Source organism: Podarcis vaucheri (genome assembly GCF_965113315.1).
Source record: "Podarcis vaucheri genome assembly, chromosome: 6".
NCBI lineage: Eukaryota > Metazoa > Chordata > Lepidosauria > Squamata > Lacertidae > Podarcis > Podarcis vaucheri.
This window is the reverse complement of record NC_138764.1, coordinates 88,042,120-88,066,515: the sequence shown is the minus strand read 5'-3', so window position 1 is coordinate 88,066,515 and position 24,396 is coordinate 88,042,120. Positions and strand designations below refer to the sequence as shown.

The 24,396-nt window shown below is 45.2% G+C and overlaps 1 protein-coding gene across 1 annotated transcript in view; it reads left to right on the top strand.

Moving 5' to 3' along the window:
• Positions 1-1,693: 1,693 nt before the first annotated feature.
• LOC309534239 (plasmanylethanolamine desaturase 1-like) overlaps positions 1,694-24,396 on the top strand; it is a 35,674-nt gene continuing 12,971 nt past the window's right edge. The window contains exons 1-2 of the mRNA XM_082226408.1: positions 1,694-2,015; positions 12,728-12,847. Coding sequence (XP_082082534.1) covers positions 1,709-2,015; positions 12,728-12,847 — 427 coding nt within the window. The 5' untranslated portion in view covers positions 1,694-1,708. The remainder of the gene's footprint in view (positions 2,016-12,727; positions 12,848-24,396) is intronic.

The following is a 24,396-nucleotide window of genomic DNA, read 5'->3' as shown; positions in this document are numbered from 1 at the left end:
TTGAAGGTTTTCTAACAGCTTTGCTCTCCTAGCACACTTATTTGGGAATCAGTCCAGCTCCCAGGAGCTCAAGAGACCCTGCTTCTTGAGACCATCACCAGACCTTGCCTCATGGGTGGGCCGGCGCTGCCATTACTTCTGAACGAGGCAACTCGGGCTTCATTTATCTATACAAGTTATTTTGTTTTTAAAGACCACCTTTTGAGGGCAAAAGCTGCCTTGATTTATATGTCGCTTTCCCACGGCTGGTGCCAAAGCAACTTCTACAACAGCCATTCAACGATTATTTAAACGCAACCTCACATTTGAAACGCGATGTTCTGGATTTTTCTGACCCATTTGCAATCTCCCTTTCTTTGCAGCAAGCTGTGTGTGTGTTTGAGTGTTTGTGCACACCTGTAACTCAGTACTGCAGAACACTTCATGCATCTGGTGAAGTGAGCTGTAGCCTAAGAAAGCTGACGCCCTAATAAACTTCCATTACCCTTTTATGATGCCACCAACAAACACTCTGCTTTTGCTGCAACAGCCAAGAGCGACAGAACACACCCTTCTGAAAAATACCTGAACATTTACGTAATTTAAACACCCTATATTGTTGTTGTTTAGTCGTTTAGTCGTGTCCGACTCTTCATGACCCCATGGACCAGAGCATTCCAGGCACTCCTGTCTTCACTGCCTCCCGCAGTTTGGTCAAACTCATGTTGGTAGCTTCGAGAACACTATCCAATCATCTCGTCCTCTGTCGTCCCCGTCTCCTTGTGCCCTCCATCTTTCCCAACATCAGGGTCTCTTCCAGGGAGTCTTCTCTTCTCATGAGGTGGCCAAAGTATTGGAGCCTCAGCTTCAGGATCTGTCCTTCCAGTGAGCACTCAGGGCTGATTTCCTTCAGAATGGAGAGGTTTGATTTTCTTGCAGTCCATGGGACTCTCAAGAGTCTCCTCCAGCACCATAATTCAAAAGCATCAATTCTTCTGCGATCAGCCTTCTTTATGCTCCAGCACCATAATTCAAAAGCATCAATTCTTTGGCGACCAGCCTTCTTTATGCTCCAGCTCTCACTTCCATACATCAAACACCCTATACTAGGCCCCCAGAGTGGCTGGGGAAAGTGAGCCAGATGGGCGGGGTATAAATAATAATAACAACTTCTTCTTCTTCTTCTTCTTCTTCTTCTTCTTCTTCTTCTTCTTCTTCTTCTTCTTCTTCTTCTTCTTCTTCTTTGATGCTACAGAAGCAGCCCCCCCCCAATTTGCATTGCTCCGCCCTAAAGTCCAAGGCGCAGTTCGGAATTTGCAGGGGGGACGAGCCCCTTTTCCTTTAGCGCGCGCGCGGCGACAAGGCTGCCACATGGGTTGCCCCGCCCCTCCCCCTCCGTAACGCCGCCTGCGGGCGAGGCAGAAAAGAGAGCGATCGGCGAGGGAAAAGGGGCGTTCCCTCCAGCGCCTCCCTCAAGAGGACTGGGCGGGGACCTGAACCCGCCGTCCCCCCCCCAGGCGGTCGCCCCTCCCTCCCACTCGCCAGCTCGGGCGCCATTGGCCGGCTGCGGCGCGCGGAGCTCCTCTGATTGGCCGGGCCCTCCTCCTCGGAGGGGCGTGGCCCGGGCCTGTAGGCCCGCCCCGTCCCTCCGTGCCCCCTCCCTCCTGCAGGGCGAGAAAGAGGCGGCGAGTCGCGCGCGGCGGCTGGCCTTTGGGCGGGTTGCCTCGCGATGCTGCTGCCGCCGCCGCCCTCGTCGCTTCTGCCGGGAGGCGCCCCGGGCGCTGGAGCGCGAGCCATGGCGGGGCCGGAGCTCCAGGACGAGGCCGGCCTCCGCGAGCAGCAGGACGATGGCGGGGAGCGAGGCCGCGGCGGGGCCACGGCCGAGTGCGCCCGGGGCCGGGCGGCCGGGGCCAGCAGGGCGGTGTCCGAGGCGGAGGCCCCTGCGTCAGCTGTCCAAGGGGACCCCGACGGCGCCTGTCCCCGCTGGGGAGCCCAGCACGCCGGAGCCCGCGAGCTGGCCGAGCTCTACTCCCCCGGTGAGGCCGGCGTGAGCGGGGCGGGGGGGGGGAGAAGGGGTTCTTTCTTTCGCCGCTGGGTTAAAACGTGGCGCGGGTGGGACTCCGGGTCTGACGCAGGTCAAGGGTTCTGTTCACACGTGACGCCCGATATTTGTCTTCTGGCGGGCGCCTGGAACCTCTGAAGCCTTCCCCGCACACGCCCGCACACACCTCGCCCCTAGTGGAAAGCGTGGCCTGGTTCGCACCTGCAAGGAACATCTCCTTTACTCGTCTACTCGGGATTGTTGCGCACTTGAGGAATGGCAGCCGGGCGTGTGAAGTGACTCCCCTGGAAAGGGAGTCCGTGGGAATATTCTGCTGCTAGAGAAGGGAAATCGGCACCGTGCTCTAACCAACTTTTCTTTCTGCAAGTTGTGACTAGATTTTATTGCTTAGCTAATTGGGTAGGTTAGTTGGTTGAAAATAATAATAATTATAATCGGCCTAATCAGTTAATCTCTCATTACATATATTCTACTTGATGACTCCTTGGCTCCCTTTATTAACTAAACAAAAGGATTTATCGAATCAGTCCAACAAATATTGTTCCGGTTGGTCCTTTGACATATGCAGGTCCATCCTAAAAGTGGCAATACTTGCGGATGTTAAGTGGAAGAGAAGGTTTTGAGGCCAGCTGGCATGTGGGCATGCATACTTGAAGTTCAGATTTAGTCGGCAGAATATTGTTGATTAACTACTATTTTTTTCAATTGATGATTTTTTCAGTGTAGTGATTTTGTAGTAAAAGTAATTGGACTGTGAACTTGTCCTGTAAAGTCAACAAACATATATGTTGCAAGTATCCTTGGCACCTGTGATTAGCTGCAAATCTCTGTTGAGTGGCAAATGTGTGGTTGTTGCCATGTAATGTGTGAGATGACTTTCTGGAGGCATAGAGCCAGGTATGTTGCAAAAGCTCACACTGGCAAACCTGACTATTTTTTTACAGTTGAATAACTACTATAAAGTAGCCATGTCCTTAACATTCTCCACTGGGAGATTATTTCCCAGGAGATTTGCTAAAAGCCTGAGGCTGTGTATATTAACAGAAGTGATGTTGGATGTGTTTATTCATAGTGGCTTTGGGTGGTTGGGGCAGGTAATATATTTTGTGGCAAGTTTAGGCTACAAGGCCAAAAAACTAGTCTTATCTATCATTTTACAGTGAGGACAGTGGTGTGATCTTACATATTCACATGTGCTTTAGTATTCCCACTGCATATGAATTTTAAGAAAAATCTGCATTTCATCCTAATAGTTATGATTATTCGTTTTATGAAATAGTGTGTTTGAGTAGTTGCCCATTTTCTGTTTTGGGGTTAGGATGCTATGCTCATATTAGAGTGCTGTCTTCAGATGGTCTTTTTCTCTCCATTCTGGCTGCCTCCTTACTTTTTTCCTGATGCTTTTCAAACTTCTTTCTTCTCCAAAAGTAGTGTTACAAAGGCCCCATGGTCATTTCAGTTTTTCCCTGAAATTAGTTACTATGTTGGTAGTATATACTGTATCATATGAAGGAGCTCTTTGAACCCTTTCTGCAGTCCTGTAATGGGGGGAACCTGTGGCCCTCCATATTTCGGACTACAATTCCCATTATCCTGGCAGTTAGACTTGCTGGTAGGGGCTGATGGGAGTGGAAGTCTGTCTGGAGGGTGCCCCTTTCAGCTCTAGCATTAGTTTACTATTTTAGGTGGTGTGAGGGTAAGCAAGCAAGCAGGTAATTCTTGTGTTTCCAGCTTTGGGTGTGGTGAACAGAAAAATGGGCATGCAATAAAGTTTCATTTTTTATAGTTTCTAAGTTCAGTTTCCCTACCGGGCATCTGGCTGAAACCCTACTTAAAATTTACCCAGCCGTGAGGGCAGGCCCTGACTGGTTGGCCTTTCCCTTGAAACCCAGAGACTGATAATTTTGGGCAGACCATTCTGTTGGCCCAGCCAGTGTGATTTGATCAGATATTTGTTATCTCAGCCTCATAGGTAGCTGCTACATGGCGGATAGAACATTTTGAGCTGGAGTGGGCAGCCCTCAGCCCCATTTTGTGAGAGGAGAAAGATGTAGTGAAATAGATGCAGTGACAGAAACCCACTGCAAGTGATTGGTTCAGGACTCTGTTAAGAATGATCTGCCTTTTCCCCAGTTGCCATCTGGGTGGGGAGGGTGAGAGAAAGGTGTCAGAAACAGAAATGGGAGTGGCAGGGAGAGAGGGTTGGGTGGCCCTGTTCACTGTTGGTATGCATCCCTAACAGAGGGCATAAGGGTCAGAGGTGTTGCCAGAAATCCAGTGCATGCTAGTCATTTGAAATCCATTTTGTGACCCATCATAAATATTGTTTCCTTTTTTAGTAAGTGCCATGTGATAAGTGCCGACTGGCAGCTGGAACAGGAATCTGGAGAAAAGTCAGAGACCTTCGCAGGATTTCCTACTTCCCTTGCCCTTCATAGAACACCATTTAAGAAATAATAAGCAGCAAGCTTGGGGAACATAAAAGAAAGAGCAAGGCTTACGGATCCTGTAGTCCCAAACATTTGTATATACTTGGGAATCTTTCGGACATCTCTAGGTCAGGTATATTTAAAACTCGCTGGTAACTTAGATATCCATGGCATTCAGAAACTTGGGTCCTCCTCCTTCAGTTCAGCACAAGACATTTTGTCTTGGCCAGCCGAACACTGTGAGAATCTAAGTCCCGCCTTCGTTCAGGAAACAGCACGTACTTCCTTCGGTAACTTTCCTGCCTCATGTGACTAAGGCTTATAAGTGTGCTTTTTAGGTCACTTTCTTGCTGTACTGAAAGACAAAACCCCACCCATCCCAGGCTCCAGTGAATGAAGCCTGCAGATGCCAGCCCTTAGTGGATGCAGTTGCAGTGCAAACTGATCTCCTTGATTTAATTCTGTTTTGTCAGCCTGTCATCTTGCCACTGCTGATAGGAGCTGACATCTCTTCAGGGTATAAGAAAGTGTTTAAGGTTGGTTTTTTTTTTACCTGTTTGCAGTCTTAATTGCATTTGGAAAGGCTTAGGATTCTGTGTTGGGCTTTTTGAGACAAGCATGCAAATAAGCCTGTGAGTTACTAGTCCGCCCCACTTAACCTGTCTGTGTTATTCATGGCACATCAGTGTGCCACAGAAGATCCAGCTACTGAAATTTACAAAAGCTTCACTGTCTTAGTCACCAGCAGGTGACTTGGTACTCTGCTTGAGCGAGTGGCTATTTACAAGTCTGCTTTAGAGCAAGCTCCTGTTCGTAGCAAAATCAACTGATTAACCCCACATTTAAGTCTCCTTCATGGGCGATTCCAAACATTTTTAAAGATGTTTGGGGAGTCTGAAATCCAGTCGTCTGAGAACGTGTCTGGCTATATTGATTTTGTTCCAGAAATCTAGCACACGCAAGAGCTGGCAGTGTCCCTATTTTGCAATTGTTGTAGGAACAGCAAATATGTCTTGTTCAAGGTTACAGGACAAATAGGAACCCTTTGTGTTCCTAAAGGAGTTTGCTTCCTTAATCAGAACTTTTTAAGGTTTGGAAGAGGCTTAAAATAGGAATCTGCAGCTAAAGGCTCTCCACTTTAATCAGGTCCTCTGAGGGGGTACTGCCTGACCCACGTTTTGCCAATCCAGAGGAAAGACGTGTGTATTATGAAGGGGATGGCATCAGTGGTAATAGGACTTACCAGTCCTTCATGCCTTAACCCATTCACAGAACAGATGCCTAAGAAGTCTAGTTACTGAACAAGCTTAAAAGGAAGCTGTTGGAAAAGCTTTTCCTATGTTTCTAGATCTGAAGCCCTGCACTTCCATTGTTTCTAACTACCGTTGTTGCCTAAAAAATAAAATGTTGGACTTGGCTCAACGGATTCTCACTTCAGATTTCTTCTTAGCCATGTGTGACCCAGCACACATCCCAATCTGAATATCTGAAACTGGAAGAGTAGCAACCTATTAAAGTGCTTGGATATTAAATACCGCACTACTCATAATGTGTAAATGAAAATAGGCAACTTGTGTGAGTAATGCTGGAAATTGGTTTCTATTCAGAATCTAAGCCTGCAATTATGATTTAGTCCATGTGCTTATTAGGGTGTGGTGGAGGGAACTTGAGTCAGTTCATTGTACTCTGGCAGTGGACTGTCTCATTGATACACCTTTGATTTCCAGTGGCATTTCTTTTCTTTTTAAGGTGATTTCTGAAGAAGTTAAGAAAAGGCAGGTTCTTTGTTATGTTTGTACATGTGTGGCTTTAAAAGGGTGCAGGGTATCCTATTTTTTTCTAGGAGTCTAATGATTGCTACCCAAGTTCTTGCCAAAATTGAATGCAGTACAAAAAGTTCACTGAATGTAAATCTGTGGATCACTGGTGCTCACCAGAGGATGGTGCAGAAAGTAGCCTAAATTGAGAAAAGAAACCAGAGTTTTTAAAGTTCGATGCAAGCCAAACTGGGTTAACTCTGTTGGTAGAGGATGGACTCTTAATCCCAGGGTTGTGGATTTGAGCACCACATTGGGCAAAAGATTCCTGTATTGCAGAGGGTTGGACTAGATGATCCTTGTGGTCCCCTCCCAGCTCTCCAGTTCTATGATTCCATGAAACAGGAAGCTTACATTCTCCAAGAGGGTGACTTAACTTGTCCCAAGAGCCATGATCACAAGCATGGCTCTGCAGGGGCTGTAAACCACATGTAAAGTGGACTGTATGGACATTATCTCTCTCATAACAATTAAGCTAGATCTATATGTGCTGTCATGGCACTGAGCATTCCACTCCTGCTTCACTCCACTGACAGTTGCTTCGAAAGAAAAATAACTGGGTACAGTGACATTGAATTACATCTGTTTTAAATGTCACTGGGATTATGTAGGTTGGCAGCAGACATGATTCCGTGTTTCCTTTGTGCAACTTGCAGTTTTACTGTGAGTATATCATTCACTTTGCCCTGACTTACTTCTATGTGGCTATGTATCAGTGTAAATGACAGCATGGAGAACTTCAGTACATGTATTAGACCATGGCATTTGGATTTAATATACATTTCTTCTTAGCTACTCTGGGTCTCTTCCACACTTTTTTAGCAACATAGATTTTCATGCTTGGTTTTAAATTTGCAGGTGATTTCAAAATGCTCTTAGTGCACCCGCCTGTTCAGAAACTTTGGGTTGTATAAGTTATTCCTACATCTCTGATGAAAGGCACATGTCAGTTTCAGCAATTTTCCCTCTCCCTACATCCTCCTAAAATTTGTTCTATAGGTTTCAAGGACACTTGAAGGTTTGGGAGGGTGTGTGTGTGTGTGGATAAGGTGGTATCATTGGAAATTTGCTTCTCTCCACATTCTGCTGAGAGATGCCTTCCATCAGAAAAGGGAGACCAGGATACCACCCCTTATGGATGTGGAGTGACAGTTCATTTGCCTCGCAAGACGAAATTAATTCGTTCCGCAAGTTTTTTCTTCTTGCGAGTTTTTCGTCTTGCGATGCACGGTTTCCCATAGGAATGCATTGAAAATCAATTAATGCGTTCCTATGGAAACCGCCTTCAGACCAGGTCCGGGGACAGTCTGTCCCCCGACCTCTTCTGAAGGCTGGGGGGGGGGACAAGGGCTTTTCTCCGCTGTCCGGGGCAATCTTAAAATGCTGGTGGGCGGCATTTTAAAATCGCCCGGGACAGCGGAGGACTTCTCCGCTGTCCGGGGCGATGTAAAAGCCCCTGGGAAGGCAGGCAGGGGGGGACAAAGACTTTTGCCCCCCGCCCGCCTTCAGAAGAGGTCCTGGACAGCTTCTCCCCGCCGCCCCTTGCTTCAAAAGAGGTCTGGAGACAGCGGGGAAGACGCGCTGCACTTCCCGCTGTCCCCGAACCTGGGGCTGCGGGGAGAAGATCGCTTCTCCCTGCCGCCCCTTGCTTCAAAAGAGGTCCGGGGGCAGCGGGAAGCGCTTCCCGCTGTCCCCGGACCTGGGGCTGCGGGGAGAAGATCGCTTCTCCCCGCCGCCCCTTGCTTCAAAAGAGGCAAGCCCATAGGGAAATTCGTCTTGCGAGGCAACTCGAAAACAAAAAAAACTTTCGTTTTGCGAGTTTTTCGTCTCGCGAGGCGTTTGTCTTGCGGGGTACCACTGTACACTGTTACAGTAATGGGTAAAATAACTTCTAAATTTCACATGACGGAAAATTTTCTACCGCTGTTGCAGGATAATTGCAGGTGTCTTTGGCACATTGCCAGCAGACTTTTCCCTTCGCTCAACCTAAATCATTCAAGTGAATAAAATGTATTGCAGCATTTAGTAGCTGTGACCATTTTTGCTGCTTTCAACAGAAAAACCCTAAACTGCTTTTGGGCTAAAACACCTTAGCAGGCAGGTTTAAATATAAGAGTGTGCACTATATGTGGATTGCGGATTTTCAGTTCTCCAGTTTCCTGTGCTATTTAGCACAGCCTATGCCAGCTGAACAGTTTACCTGTTTGCCGCTGAGGTTGAAACAGTGAGCAGCTTGTCAACACTTCAAATCTGCCTGTTCCAGTATCTGAATGTTTATGGTCATCATCATTTTTTTAAATCTGTATTTTGTATTTATTAAATTTGTTCAGAGAAGATGCTGTAATACTCTTGCTTTAGAATGTGTTCTGTGTTAGATGAACGTGGCTATTTGTGGGAAGTGTTTCAGTCCTCAAAGCAGGCACCACTGTCTCTTGTGTGTGAAAATTGGTGAGCAATTTAAGCCCTGTACTTTAAGGGAATCTGCTAATCTTGGTGGATGCAAATGTGTGTTCACCAGACTTGCACACTGTATGACCCACCAAGCAGCCATGAATTGTGGTTTGCCAGGTGCTTGACAAGCCTTTTCTCAGGCAGTTGGCAAAAAAGGGAGTTTTCTCAAGCTGCTGGTGGACTGTAGTTAACTTTGTGGATCCAAAAGCCTGGCATAAATCATGAATGCACTAAATGGATTAAATTTGTTTGCACAGTTAAAAAATCCTGAAGCTCCCCTTCAGGAGTCACAAAGCTGGCAGCTGTACAAATACAAATGATAATCATTGTTATTAAGGCTTGCTACCTGCCCTTCATTCTAAATTCCCAGGATGGGTTACAGTGGCTCAAATAACAGAATTTAAAACCACATAGAACCCAATCACAATTACAACAACAGTCATACATTTATTAGCAATTTCCAGGTAAATCACCCAAAATACTTTACAGCTGTCAAAGGCCAGGGTGTGTCTTCAGCATGTGACAAAAGGCAAATAATTATGCTGGATGCACCTCTATAAAGGAGGGATTTGCAGTTTTCAGGCTGCCACAGAGAAAGCTGTCTCCTGGGCCACCAGTTCTTGAAACCTTTACAGTGTGTTGCTATAGATGGTGATTCACTTTAAAATTCATTGCTGCAATCTAAGTGGCGTTTTGCTATTTGTCACTGAAGGCTCCACAACGCTATCAACACTTGCTGTCTACCTTAATCTAGGCCCTTTACAGTTAAGTTCATTTTTGGCCATACTGTATGGACAGATTTGGATTCCATGTGGATACATGCATATGGGGTGACTTCTCGGTCCACCAATTCTGCAAAATCCTCAGCTTTGACTTGAAATGGCAGGTTGTCTTCACAAGCAGCTTGCACATGGTTTCCCTTGGGAGATGCATGAAAGCGCCATGAAGTTTCCCACATGTTAATTGTTCCTTGTGGATTTGGGCATTTAGCTCTTCTATTTAGGGTGCAGTTGCTCCTCTTCAGAATGTGGGTATTAATTAACTTGGATGCCATAGAGGCTGACTTAGAATAATACCCATGTTGTGATCATACCCATGTCTGAAAACATGCAGTCGGTTTTGTATTCTGTCTTGTTCTACCTGTGACATCTATGGGTTTGTGCAAACTGCACTGACTTCATGCAGTTTCTCTTGTATCACCTAAAGCAGGCATAGGCAAACTCGGCCCTCCAGATGTTTTGGGACTACAACTCCCATCATCCCTAGCTAACAGAACCAGTGGTCAGGGATGATGAGAGTTGTAGTCCCAAAACATCTAGAGGGCTGAGTTTGCCTATGCCTGACCTAAAGCTACATTTCTGGTTTGCTTGGTTCATTTGAGACAGGGCCAGTCTTTGTGTGGGTGTGGGCATGCTATGCATACTTCACTTAGGTACATTTCATCCTTCCCTGCTTCATGCATTTGCTTTGCATAGTGGAGGAGGGAGCTTATCCTCACCATCATGCAGAGAGAGGGCATTGTGAACTGTGTGCTCTATGCAAATTTATGTTCATCCATGCAGTTATCTTTCCCACTGCCTTATAGGTGGACCTTGATATGTCTGAGCACTGATACGGATCACCTGGTTAATGCTAGATGTCTGATAATAGAAGCATGCCAGTTCCATACCACAAGTCAGGGTGTAGATGATGAACTGCAGTTAATTTTTCAATGGGAGTGGAAGCTTCTAATCGTATCTTTGTGGCCATGCTGGTTGGGGAACATTTTAGCTTGGAGGGAGGGCTAGGCTTGTTCTTGTAATGCTGAGCCATAATTAGCTTTATATCTGACTGCAGCCTCTAAACGTGGGCTGTAATGGTTACATTTCAAATGATCTAGATAACCTTTTAGTTTCATTCAGATGACAACACACCCTACGAGATGTAATAGCTTTGCTTCTCAAACTTAGCACAGTATGTATAGTAAGCCAGCAGAGACCTCAGAGAATCATTTCTTGTGTTTGTGTTGGGGAGGGGAATAATGCAAGATTGTTGTTTAGTCGTGTCCGACTCTTCGTGACCCCATGGACCAGAGCACGCCAGGCACTCCTGTCTTCCACTGCCTCCTGCAGTTTGGTCAAACTCATATTAGTAGCCTTGAGAACATTACTAGATCATTAGTAGCCTTGAGAGCCAGTGTGGTGTAGTGGTTAAGAGCGGTAGTCACGTAATCTGGGAAACCGGGTTCGTGTCTCCGCTCCTCCACATGCAGCTGCTGGGTGACCTTGGGCCAGTCACACTTCTGTGAAGTCTCTCAGCCCCACTCACCTCACAGAGTGTTTGTTGTGGGGGAGGAAGGGAAAGGAGAATGTTAGCCGCTTTGAGACTCCTGAAGGGGAGTGAAAGGCGGGATATCAAATCCAAACTCTTCTTCTTCTTCTTGTCCAACCATCTTGTCCTCTGTTGTCCCCTTCTCCTTGTGCCCTCAATCTTTCCCAACATCAGGGTCTTTTCCAGGGAGTCTTCTCTTCAATTTGGCACATTAAAGAGCATGAGTCTCTTAATCTCAGGGTTGTGGGTTCGAGCCCCACATCGGGCAAAAGATTCCTGCATTTCAGGGGGTTGCACCACATGGCCCTCGTGGTCCCTCCCAATTCTACAATTCTATGATTTCATGTGTGTCTCTGATGAGATGCAATATTTACTTGTACAAGAAATATTGGCTGGGATTCAGCCCTGTGCAAGGACTTCTGCTTGCACAATGGGGCTTTCCTCCCTCGCCTCTCCCTGTGGCCTCCAAGAATTGGTGGGGAGGGGAGTCAGAAGAGCTACTAGAACAGTGGAGGTGGGGGAAGAGTGGGGGCAATCATTCGATCTGGCAACCTGCAATTATTGGGTAGATGTAACATTTGTAATAGCACAATGTTGAATTGCACCCATTAATTTCTAAGCAATACACTTGCAGCGCTGCCCAGTCCTATATGCAAGGGTAATGCTACCACAAGTAAGACCCTTGGGCAGAGCCATAGCTATGGGGTAGGGGGGCTTGCTGGGGGTTTTTTGCCCTAGGTGAAGCCTCCAGAGGGGCACCATTGAGGCTCCCAGCCTGTGTGTGTGTGCAAATGTGCATGGGGTGTGTGTGCCAAACTGGGTCTTTGACCCAGGCAAAATAAAGCCTGGTTTCGCCCCTGCGTTGGAATAATCTAGTGGCATTAATTTGTGCAATCTCTTTGCAACTTTCACAAGTGTGCAAAAGCTGATCGCAGCTGAGGAGCCCAATTCAGCAATGCAAAATAATGGAGAGAGTATGCTGCGAAAAGAATGTTGTTTATACCATTTTGCTCCTGATAGTAGCCTATAGCGGATAAGTTTGCTATTTTGCTACTGCCAGTAGCTTCCTCTTACTACTCATAGACTACAATGAACCAGTGTTAGGAACTGAGATATGAAAACTAGGAGCTAAACCTAGATTGTGGGCACAACAACGGAATGTCTAGGCACACTTTTTTTATAACAAGAATACAAAGCTGAAAATGAAGGAACTGCAGCTAAAATTTTACGTTCATTTTTCACATGGTCTGTTCCTTCCCCTGTCCACCCCACCCCCATAATATTCTTAAGAGGGTCTCTGCTCCAGTCTTCAGGGAGTGGCTGGAAGTGCAGAGGCAGAAAAAGGTCTTCCTTCCACTCTGCAGTTTTAATCTGAAATCGTAGGCACAGTACTGCGCCCAGAGCTGAGAAATTGCTTGCACTAATGAACTCCCCTGCCACAAAATGCGCCTAGAACAATGGGAGTTTTGAACACTGCTAGGAACTTGCCCATCCACCTGTCACTGCTTGTGCTAGGCCATTGTGGGAAATGGGATGCTGGACCAGAAAGACTTTTGAACTGATCCAGCAGTGTTTTTCTTATGTTCACTATTGTAGAATTTAAAAAATAAGCTGTGTGTGTGTTCACTGTTCAATCTACCTGTTAAATAAAAAAATGCTTTTTTTTTTTGGTTAAACAGGGAAGAGACTGCAGGAATGGATTAGTGTCATCCTATGTTTTTCTCTGATGTCTTTCAACTTCTACCATCTTCTCTTCTGCTTGAGACTGGAACATGCCTTCTCAATTATTTTTGGGATATGTAAGTATGAACTGATTATATAATACAGTAGGCGAATTGCAGAAGTGCACAGTGGAAACAAAGATGCCATCATAAATGCTTATAGCTCAACCCTTAGCACCCTAATTAAGGGAAGTATGTTATTATCTGCAGCATCTATTCTATTCAGGTGTACTGTAGAATAGGTGAGGGCTTAAAATGAGTAGAGCAACACACACAAGCCGATGCCTGTTGCCTTCACTTATGATCCTCACACACTGAACACAAAGTCTGAAGTAGGATTCTAAGTGTGTTCAGCTGAGCATGCTTAGAATATTCCCTGTGACTGAGAACCTTGATAATGCAATGTTCCCATTCACACGGAGGTTTCTAAGCTTGTTCAGTTGGGTAAATATAGAATTTTCATCAGAATTTCATGCCAAGTGAGCAGAGGCTCGAAGTTTCTTCCTGTGGGGATGGGGATGTTGGGGACAAGGATAATATGTGTGTTCCTGCCTCCTCTCTATACTCATAAATCTTGGGCTCTTGAAGGTGGCTTATAAGTTGAGAGCAATAAGATTTGGTGTGGTGGATTTGGCTAAGTAAAATCTGCAAAAGAATTGGTTTTTGTAAACGTCTTCAAGTTTAGTACCCATATCCTTTGAGCCGTCTGGTAGAAGTGCTACCAGTCGGATGCCGTGAGGGGGTATATTTTCGTTGTATTACCAAACCACATTTGGCTTCTCAGAAACGATGAACCAAGTAGTCACCTGGTATATAGCTGAGCTTCCTGCTTCCTGCATTTTTGCACTTGTTGCTGCTGCTTGCACAAGTCAGCTTGGCAAATAGGAGCTGTGTAATACACAGCCTACCTTCGGGTTAACTGAGAAATCCGAAAGAGAAAATGTTCCCTTAGCCATATTAATGCCACTTCAGTCATTTGAAATGCTGGTTTCATTGGAACCTTCCATTGTGAGAGTGGCTGCTGTGTGCTGACCCCAGCAAAAGAGGATTCAAAGTGACTTCACTGACTTCTATTGAAGATGCTGTGCTTTTTGGGCTAGCAGCATTTAAAGTTCTGCCCTGACTTGTGCTGTCCAGTAACTTGCTACCATACCAGCACCTGGCCCAAGAAACCCTGAGGTTTGGCTAGCCCTTCCCGAGCATAGGCCTACCCTGTGGAATGCGTTGCCTATAAGCAGTTCAGTAGGAGCCACTATCATTTGCTTTTAGATGTCTTCTAAAAGCTAGGGACGCGGGTGGCGCTGTGGGTTAAACCACAGAGCCTAGGGCTTGCTGATCAGAAGGTCGGTGGTTCGAATCCCCGTGATGGGGTGAGCTCCCGTTGCTCGGTCCCTGCTCCTGCCAACCTAGCAGTTCGAAAGCACGTCAAAGTGCAAGTAGATAAATAGGTACTGCTCTGGCAGGAAGGTAAACGGTGTTTCTGTGCGCTGCTTTGGTTCGTGCTGCTGGCCACATGACCCGGAAGCTGTATGCCGGCTCCCTCGGCCAGTAATGTGAGATGAGCACCGCAACCCCAGAGTCGGCCACGACTGGACCTAATGGTCGGTGTCCCTTTACCTTTAAGAGCTAATACTCAGACAGGCCTTTCAAACCTGAGATGCTTTGCCAACTAGCTTTACTGATGTGTTTGACGTGTTTACAGCTGTTTTTATTGCAATACTGTGCTGTTAGGTTGTATACTGCCTTGTGATATTTTACATGAAAGTGTGGTTTATAAATACTTAAATGAATACAAAGATATCATTCTGACACCTGATACATTTGCAATAACTTTATTTGACTGATTCCTCGGCACTTGAGTGTAAATTGTCAATATTTCCTGTTCAGGGAAATAGTTAATGAGTGGTACTTAAGGGCTCCTGTGTAGGGAGATTGAACTGTGGTTCTTAGAAGTTCTGTATCCGAGCTCTGCGTTGCAGGCCAGACAGTTCCTCCACCTTGGCTTAGTTTGGAATATCAGGGATGTATACTTTGGTGTTGTCATTCATAAAATGTATTTGTTGACTTTCAGAGAAATATTGCTGCAATTAATGCTGCGTATGGTGGTGTGCTTTATGAGAGTGCTTGTGTGAAACCCATTCATCTTAATAAAGGTCACCCAGGAGCAGCAGTTTGTGGCTTGTTCTCTCTGGCTTTGGGATCTGGTTCTGGTTTGGGATTCTGTTAATGTCCTGTGTCTAAATGCAAACAGCAGCTGTGGGGGAAACTGGAGCAGCCTCAAATGTGGGGAAGCTTCACAAAAACAACCTCTCTGGAGCTGCTACTTGCATCTCAAGGGCCGCTTTCACAGAGCAGCTTCAGAGAGTTAGATTTGGCAGGGACTATGACAGAGAGAAACTTCTGTTCCACCCACCCACCATCTAGAGGCTGCTTAAATTTCCTTGCAGCTGCTGTTGCATTCTTTTTTAAAAATATGTTTATTGCCTTCACATATAAATTGTTCTTTTTTTTGCATTTTATTACAATTTAACCCAATCATTCGCAGTTTTCCCTTCTGGTCATTGTACATATCTGCTGAAGATAATTTTTTAAAATTCTGATTCAGTGGATTTCTTACCTGTCCAGGACGGGTTACAATAATAAAATAAACAATTATAAAACAAATAAAATGATTGCAACCATAAAACAAGAAACTGCTCTGGCTTTATGCAGCTCATGAAGTGGCCACTGGTCAATGAAAACTCAAGTGATAATAAATTCGTTTTGCTGAAATATATTAATCAAGGATGGTGTTAAATGAAGTTATACTCAGAGTAGATCCATAAAAATTACCGTATTTGCGCGAATCTAATGCAGCATTGAATCTAATGTGCATCTCAATTCCAGGGGTGTCCAAACTGTTTTCAAAGGGGCCAGATTTGATGAAGTGAACCTTTTTTTTTATTGAAGTTGAGCTTTTTATTGGATTTTACCCCAGGAAATAAACTGCCACCGACTGGCGGACCAGATTAGGCCCCCGAAACGGACTTTGGACATGCATGCCTTAAAACCATTTGCTGGCGCCATCAAATCTAATACGCACCCTAATTTTTGCGACACGATTTGGCCCCAAAAGGTGTGCATTACATTTGAGTAAATGTGGTAATGAACACGACTAATTTCAGTGAGTCTTCTCTGAGTAAAACTTCCTTGAATATCATCCTTGGTTTCAGCAACGCCACTCATGGCTGTTCTTGAGTGGAAGGGTTTTTATAGCTTGTTTGGGGATGAATATGTATCAATTCCCATTCAATGGGCATTGAGCAGCTAAGCAAGTGCCGCCGCTGCCACCACCTCTTTCTTTTCAGGGGAATTCTTTTTTTAAAAAAACATAACAAAACTTGGCTCAGTCTTGCTTGTAGAAATATATATGGAAGATTCACCTGCTGCTTTTAGTTCGTTCAGGTTAATTGATAGCAGGTACTTCTCACATCTATGGTGATAAGATCCCTAATCTGTTGTCAGTTCAGCTACTAATTGATAAGGTTGACAACTTAACTGATAATATTATTTAGATAGTAGTGAATTATTAAAATAGTGGAGTTGTGATTCAGTGTAAGAAGAGCTTCCTGGCAGCCACTGGCACTCCTTTTTTAAAAAAAATGTTATCTGTGGTCTAGATCCAAAAAAGCAGCCAGTTGCTTACATTTGAGGAATTCCTCCAATGTCATGTGACAAGCTGAATTTCTATTTGCCAGGAGCCCTTAAACAGGGCTACTAAACAGTATAGCTGTGTGTTCTGTAGGCTTACATTCATTTACTCAGAGGGCGCTCCATAAACTATTGAGCAAATTAAAACTGCATTACGAGGTTAGTAATTGTTCAGGACATTAGGCACCCGTTGTTAACTTAAACAGCAATAAAGGGGTTGCTGCTGCTGTTGTACTGTGCTGTTGATGGAAGCCCAAGAATACTGGATTCTTGCATGAATCAAACATAGACGTCCTGACTTGTAGGTTCTAGTCCTTAGGACTTGTTCATTCCCTTTCTAGCAAATGATATCTAACCTGCACATCTCAAAACCTCTTCCACTGAGTAGCTGTGATATTGCCACAGAGCTTTGTTGTCTTGCATTAATGGGCTGTAGAGAAGTAGATGTCGAATTATAGCCTGCAGCAGAGCGGCTCGTTGACAAGATTGTGTGCAAGAGCAACCTAATGTTTCTTCCAATTCTTATTTTGGTATCAGATGGGGAGCGCTTTTAATGCCTGTTGTTTTAAGCCCTGTGGCTTTGACTGGAAAAGAGGAACTTAGTGCAAATGTGTGCACGCTAGATTACCAGTCTTATGATCTAAGGTACTGTATGTACCTTAGCAAGGCAGCTACCCCTCCCCCCCCTTTAGCAAAGTTCAAGAACTGGGCCCTTGATCTGTGGGTTGTTTTGCAATAACATGCCGGCAATTTTCCAACAAGGCTGAATATGATGGGGTGAAATTTCATGCACTTTAAACTGACATTTGTCCTAATGTCAGAAATGAATTTACAGGAGGATAATAAGCAAGCTGTTCGCTTTTTAGTGGAACATGATTTAGATTTTGAAACAGATGCTTCACAGTTTTGTTGCTCCTATCACAGTTTTGCAGGGGTAGAGCTGTCTTGCTCCTCAGATAAGCTCAGGCACTAGGAATCCTAACATGTGTACAGGTTTGAGAATGCAAGTGTTTGATTCTCCCCATTTCACTACACATTGTATCTGGATGAGATGTGGGCGCTGGAAGGCTGTACACTTGCTTCTCCTTTCTCTTTTAAAAAAGCAAATAGTTTCTTGTCTGTATTTTGCTCATTGACTAGAGAAACACTGCAGATCATAGAGCTGATTTCACCAACTTGGCAACCTCCAGACATTTTGAACTAGAACTCCCATCAGCCCCAATTAGCAGAAATGAGTGATTAACTGCAGTTGTTTATTTTGTAAAATTTATGTACCGCTTGATTGTAAAGAAAACCTCTTAAGCAGTTTCAGAAAAGAAACTGGGAACTGTAGTTCAAAACACCTGGTGGGTGTCAGGTTTAAAATATAAAACAAAGCCAGTAATTTAAAAGCACACACAGTACACTTGGCTAAAATCGCGAGTCAGAATTGCAGTCCCAAAACATCTGCAGGGCACATTGCCCTAAAACATACAATAAAACTGTAACATTAACAATAGTAAGAGGCAGAAGCTAAAAGCATAACACCAACCTATGTCGTTATGGAACTTAAGGTGTCTGGGGGAAATGGTAATGTAGGTGCCAGGTGTTGGGTTTTCTGTAACCAAGAATCGCCACCACCGAAATACAGTGGTGCCTCGCAAGACGAAAAGAATCCATTCTATTAGCGGCTTTTAGCGGCTTTTAGCGGCTTATCGGATCAGCTGATAAGCGGCTTAGCGGCTTAGAAAAAGGGGGGGGAAACCCGCAGGAACTCGCAAGACATTTTCGTCTTGCGAAGCAAGCCCATAGGAGATTCGTTTTGCGAAGCACCTCCAAAACGGAAAACTCTTGCGTCTAGCGAGTTTTCCGTCTTGCGGGGCACCACTGTAGCTGCCTTTATTGTTGCGTAGTGTGCTTCTGATGAGAAGGCACTTGGAGATCTGCTGAAGCTCCTCTCTAAAGGCAGGCAAGCTGTTACTCAAGTGGTTCTGTCAATTTGAAAATATTTACTAGGAAACTTGGGAACTTGAGTGCCAAGCAATGGATGTCAAGTGTTGCGAGTTTCAACTACTTTGAAACACCTGACCCTTGGGCATCTCCCCTCTTCTCAAGCAAGATGTCTTTTGAATGGTTTAATCAAGCATTTTAGAAGAGGACGTATTCCACTCAATATAGCTACCTGGTTTTACCTTTGGTTGAAGCGAAATGGTTGGTTTCATTCTGTGTGTGTCCCCCCCCCCCCGTTTGTGCATTTGATGAAGCAGCTTCCTAGCCCAAAAAAGCCTTTGTCACAATATCATCATTGATGTGCCTCAATACTGTTTCATTGTTTAACACAGCTGCCTCTGCAATATAAGTCTGGACCAATACTCTTGGACAGGGGTAGGCAACCTAAGGCCTGGGGGCGGATGCGGCCCAATCGCCTTCGCAATCCGGCCCACATACGGGAATCAGCATGTTTTTACATGAGTAGAATGTGTCCTTTTATTTAAAATGCACCTCAGGGTTATTTGTGGGGTATAGGAATTTGTTCATATAATAATAATAACATTTTTTTATTTATATCCCGCCCTCCCCAGCCAAAGCTGGGCTCAGGGCGGCTAACAACAATAAAATAATACAACGTTCTAAAATCATTTCATTATAAAATTAATTCAAATCAAATTGATGGCAACCATTGGGCTAGAGTTCTGTGAAGATTGCCAAAGGAGGGAGTCAGGCTGGCCAAAGGCCTGGTGGAACAGCTCTGTCTGGCAGGCCCTGCGGAAAGATGTCAAGTCCCACAGGGCCCTAGTCTCTTGTGACAGAGCGTTCCACCAGATCGGAGCCACAGCCGAAAAAGCCCTGGCTCCGGTTGATATATTTCCCCCAAATATAGTCCGGCCCCCCACAAGGTCTGAGGGACAGTGGACTGGCCCACGGCTGGAGAAGGTTGCTGCCCCCTGCTCTTGGAATATGTCTCCTGTATTTGGCTTCTATAACAGAAAAACCAAAAGGAGCTGTTGCTTGAGAAGGCTGTGGCACTCTGATACTGTTATCATGGTTGCTTTGGTAGGAAAACAAATTCTCATGAGTCCTGTTATCACTATTTTTAAAGAATAGGACCTTTTACTCTGTACTAGATGCATTTCTTCATTCCTGTACCTTTTTTCAGCCCTAGTCCTTTCTGACATTTCCTTGATGTTTCAAACAAAAAGCACTGGGTGCTCACATGGATCCTTTTCGGATCTGATACTTGAGTATTACTTGCGTTCCTACACTTGGAAGTGTTTCTTGCATTGCAACTTGGCTTGCCTTTTTAACATTTCCCCCTGTGCTCCTTGAACAAGATGGTGAGGGTTTATTTGTTTATTTTTGTCAGCAGATACATTGGAATAATAAAAAAAAACCAGGGGTGGTACCCAACAAATTAGTTCTGTTAATGCAAAATTACCATATGCACAACATAACTTCTTCACCCTCTTTGTGTACCATTCCCAAATCTGCTCCAGAGGGTTGGCAGAACCCTCCGAATTAGGTGGATGTGAGGTGGGAGGAGGGGCAAGTTCTGTTGCTCAGCAGGAAATCCTTGCGCCAACAAAACTGCTAATAATAATAATAATAATAATAATAATAATAATAATAATAATAATATACCCGCCCATCTGCCTGGGTTTCCTCAGCCACTCTTGGTGACTTAAAAACATAATAAAAACATCAATCCTTAATAACTTCCCTAAACAATTTGGTTTAAGTGTAAACAATGAAATACTCCCTTTCTGGAATATAGAATTGTAGAGTTGGAAGGGACCCTGAGGATCATCTATTCCACCCACTAGGATGCAGCAATATGCAGCTGTCCCATATGAAGATTGTTTACATTGTTGCTGTTGGCTGTTTCCTCTAGGCCGTGCATGCTTTGAGTTCCATCTAACAAGATGAGTCTATTTTTATTTAATTTATTTGCATTATTCATATCCTACTCTTCTTGTTCCTGTAATCTCAGACTAATAATCAACATTAAACTTCCAATTCTACAGTTCTATGATTCTATTAAAACAATATTTCTTTTGCATAGAAAGGTAAAGGGACCCCTGACCATTAGGTCCAGTCGTGGCCGACTGGGGTTGCGGCACTCATCTCGCTTTATTGGCCGAGGGAGCCGGCGTACCGCTTCCGGGTCATGTGGCCAGCATGACTAAGTCACTTCCGGCAAACCAGAGCAGCACACGGAAATGCCGTTTACCTTCCCGCCGGAGCGTTACCTATTTATCTACTTGCACTTTGACCTGCTTTCGAACTGCTAGGTTGGCAGGAGCAGGGACCAAGCAACAGGAGATCACGCTGTCGCAGGGGTTCAAACCACCGACCTTCTGATCAGCAAGTCCTAGGCTCTGTGGTTTAACCCACAGCGCCACCCGCATCTTTTGCATACAACAATATTAAAAGACAATCTGCTAACGACACTAGCAGCCAAGCAAGGGACATCGCTTGAGTCAAATGCTGAGATAAATAGCCATGTTTTTGCCTGGTGTTGAAAGTGAGGTGTTGCTTTTTGCCTACCCATGGCCCACAGCATGAAAATTTAGGGCAGTTTTCCCCAACCTGATGCCCTCCAGATGTTTCGGATTGCAAGGCAGCAAAGCTATGCTGGCAGTTGTAGCCCAGAACATCTGAAGAGCCCTAGGTTGCGGGAGGCTAGATTTAGGGTGTTTGAGCAGTCATAAGGCCTTTGAGAGGAGAGCCTCTAATGGCAACAGTTTGAATGCAGAGAGTCCTTCCAGCTGTGGATCACAGCCTGGCCAGAAACCGGTAGCAGGAAGGAGAAGTTAGCAGTTGCATCATCCTGGAAATGGACAGCAACTAAAATTAAAGCCGTGCTGAAACTAGTTTTGGAGAGGAGTGGACAGTGATAATCAGGGAAGGGAGGCGGAGAGTATTTGTTGTGTTAGGACTGGTAGGATTGCAACAGCAGTTGGAAGGGAGTGAAGTCATGTGTGCACAGGCATAAGGGGAGAATGACACACTGACTCTGGCGAACGGGAAGCACTTGTTGGGTATACACCTGGGCATGGTGTACTTCAGAAGAGGCCCTGGATTTTCCATGAGACTGTGCAGTCCTGTTAATTTTGCACATGAGGTGACATTGGGAAGTTCAACTCTGAATACTCCATTGTTTGTAGGCAACAGTGAATCTATTACTGAGCTTGAAGGCAGAGCATTGACGCGTTGACAAAGAATATTCTGTCTCATTATAAAAAGACTTTTTCATTCACAAAAGGGGCAGAATGAATTCTGTGGAGGTCTCAGTAGGAACTTTCAGTTCCAAATGTGGATTGTGACTTGAAGCAGGGGTCCACAAATGCCCACAACATAGGAAGTTGCCTTGGGCAGAGTGAGGCCAGTGGTCCATCCAGCCCAGTGTTGCTTACACTGATTGGCAGTGACTCTCACGGTTTCAAGACAGGAAACCTTCCAAGTCCTGCCTGGAGATTCCAGGGATTGAACTCAGAACCTTCTGCATGCAGAGCAGATGCTCTTCCACTGAGCTGTGGCCCGTTCCCTAGGTCAGCTTGACATACCAGCAAGCTTATATTTCTCCTTGCTCCCAATTTATTGAGCCCACTAGCAACCAGAGAGGGCTGGAGGGGAGGCAGCCTTGCCCTCCCTTGTGCAGACACTCGGATAGGAGAAGAATCAGCAGAACGAATTCCTGCTGTTTCTTATTTGGACTAAAGCATACCTGAGAACCTGTTTGCGGTTCATTGGGAGCAGTGTTAGAAATAAAACAGGCGCCAGGCATGTTTTGCAACTGGCTCGGGTCCAATTGAGATGACATAAGAGATCTCTGGATCCCAGGTTGGCAACTGGGGAAAGCAAAATGTCACTTAGAGAGGGATCTGATATATATCTGAGTTTCTAACAGTGCTTGGGAGTCTTCCTCACCAGTGGTAAAGGATCACTTCTATTAGGTCAAATGAAATGGCAATTTCTAAGTAAAAGTATGGCAGAAAAGATGGTGGTTTGGGAAGGTTTGTTGCATGAAGAAGTAAAGGTAGAAACTAATACGGTGGTACCTTGGGTTACAAACACTTCGGGTTATGTGTTTTTAGGTTGTGGACCGCGGGAAACCCGGAAGTACCGGAAAGGGTTACTTCCGGGTTTTGCCACTCGCACAGAAGCACTAAATCGCGCTATGCACAGAAGTGCCAAATTGCATCACGCATGTGTGCAGACGCGGTGCTGCAGGTTACGAACGCTGCGAGTTGCGGACATGCCTCCATCACGGATTACGTCCGCAACCTGAGGTTCCACTGTATGTAGCCTTGTGGCTTTGTTACCAGATCTCTTCCTAGACAGAATCTGCTAGCAAACTTATGAAGCTAACACTAAAGTAGGGCCAACGCTTTGTCAAATTTAAAGCATGCATTTCTGGAGAGCAGCATTGGACTCAAGAGTCTGCTCTGTCCCAGAATCTTTGCACCATATCATGCCAGACCGTGACTGTGAGACTGTCTTCCTCCACAGCAAATCTGATATGCGTCTCCTGGGAAGTTATGGCTTCTTGTCACTGTGGTGACAGCTTGTGTGTCGGCTTCTGTAAGCCTCATTCCATCCCCAGCCATGCCTCCCTCACAAGCACATATTTCAAGCCCTCTCGCCTCTGCAATCACACACCGCTCCTGGCATTACAAAAATCACAGTGCAGGCAGGTAGCAGGAACCAGGCACTAATAGTATTTTCTGCACACCAACCCAGTTAACTAACTTGCTCAGATGTCTCACCCGGCAGGGTAACTCGAAGATTTATAGGGGCTGGGGAATGCTGGCAACCAGCCAGCGCCATCACATGCTCCCACTTTGGGGACTAGTTGTTACAACCTTCCTGAGGGGCCTCACCCAGCGATACTTGCTCACAGGATCACTACTTCATTACACAATGAATATTAAAAAAAACACAGCTCATGGCAATCAAATAGGGTGGTGCCCTTGTCCCAACTCCTGACAACCTCAAAGGAACAGCTTCCCTTAGTGGCTGCTCTTATAACGTGCCATACATAGCTCCTACATAGCTCCATGAAGCTGTCTTCCCCCAAGATACAGGTGTTAAGAGCCAGTTGCTCAGCAGCAAGGAGCAGAAAATAGCTGCCCAGCTATTCTGCTAGCAGCTATGACTAAAAGGCTAAATGGTCAGGGCTCACAGAAACACAGGGGTAGGGGAAGGCATACAAAAAAATTATGAAAGCTTCTTGATTAAATGTTTGATCAGTCACTTGGCCAGCATCCCAGCCTGACTTTAAAGGGCTCACTTCACTTTCTCTCTACAGTGTTTCCAACTTTTAACTCCTTCATATTCCTATTATAGGTGATCCATGCATATATTTCCTGCCAGATCACTTATGAAACCCCAAATGTAATTTCTGTGTTGCTGAATTTATGTTCTGATATTCTACTCATTGAATATTTCACATCAAAACTCAGCATATAAGGGTCAGCTACGCACCCTGCTGAGAACACTAGGAAACCTGTTGAGGCTCTTTGCCTGAGTAGTTTCAGAATACTGTACATAAATTCTGTTAAGAGCTGCTGCTAAATTGCATTAGACTTCCTCATACTCGGCCTGTGAATCATGAATCTCTCCGTGCTTATTGCTGTACTGCAGAATAAGTGCCCAATTTAGGTGAGAGTGGCTCTCATCCTTCTCTATCCAGCAGCCGGCAGCTTCTTCTTGCTTTGTAAGTGGTTAACAAGTCACATTAGTGTCCTGTTTCTTTTCCTGAAGAGAGATGAGAGATTATTGGACAAAGCGAACATAATTTGGAGCCACATTCATATTTACTCTTGCATCTTATGAGTATCAGAGGCCTTTTGAGCTTCTGTGATTAGAAATTAGGGATAAATAATAATTAAGCATGTACTCCCAAATGTATTGCTCTGCTTTCCATTGGACCACATCAGCGAGGCCAAGGGGGAGGG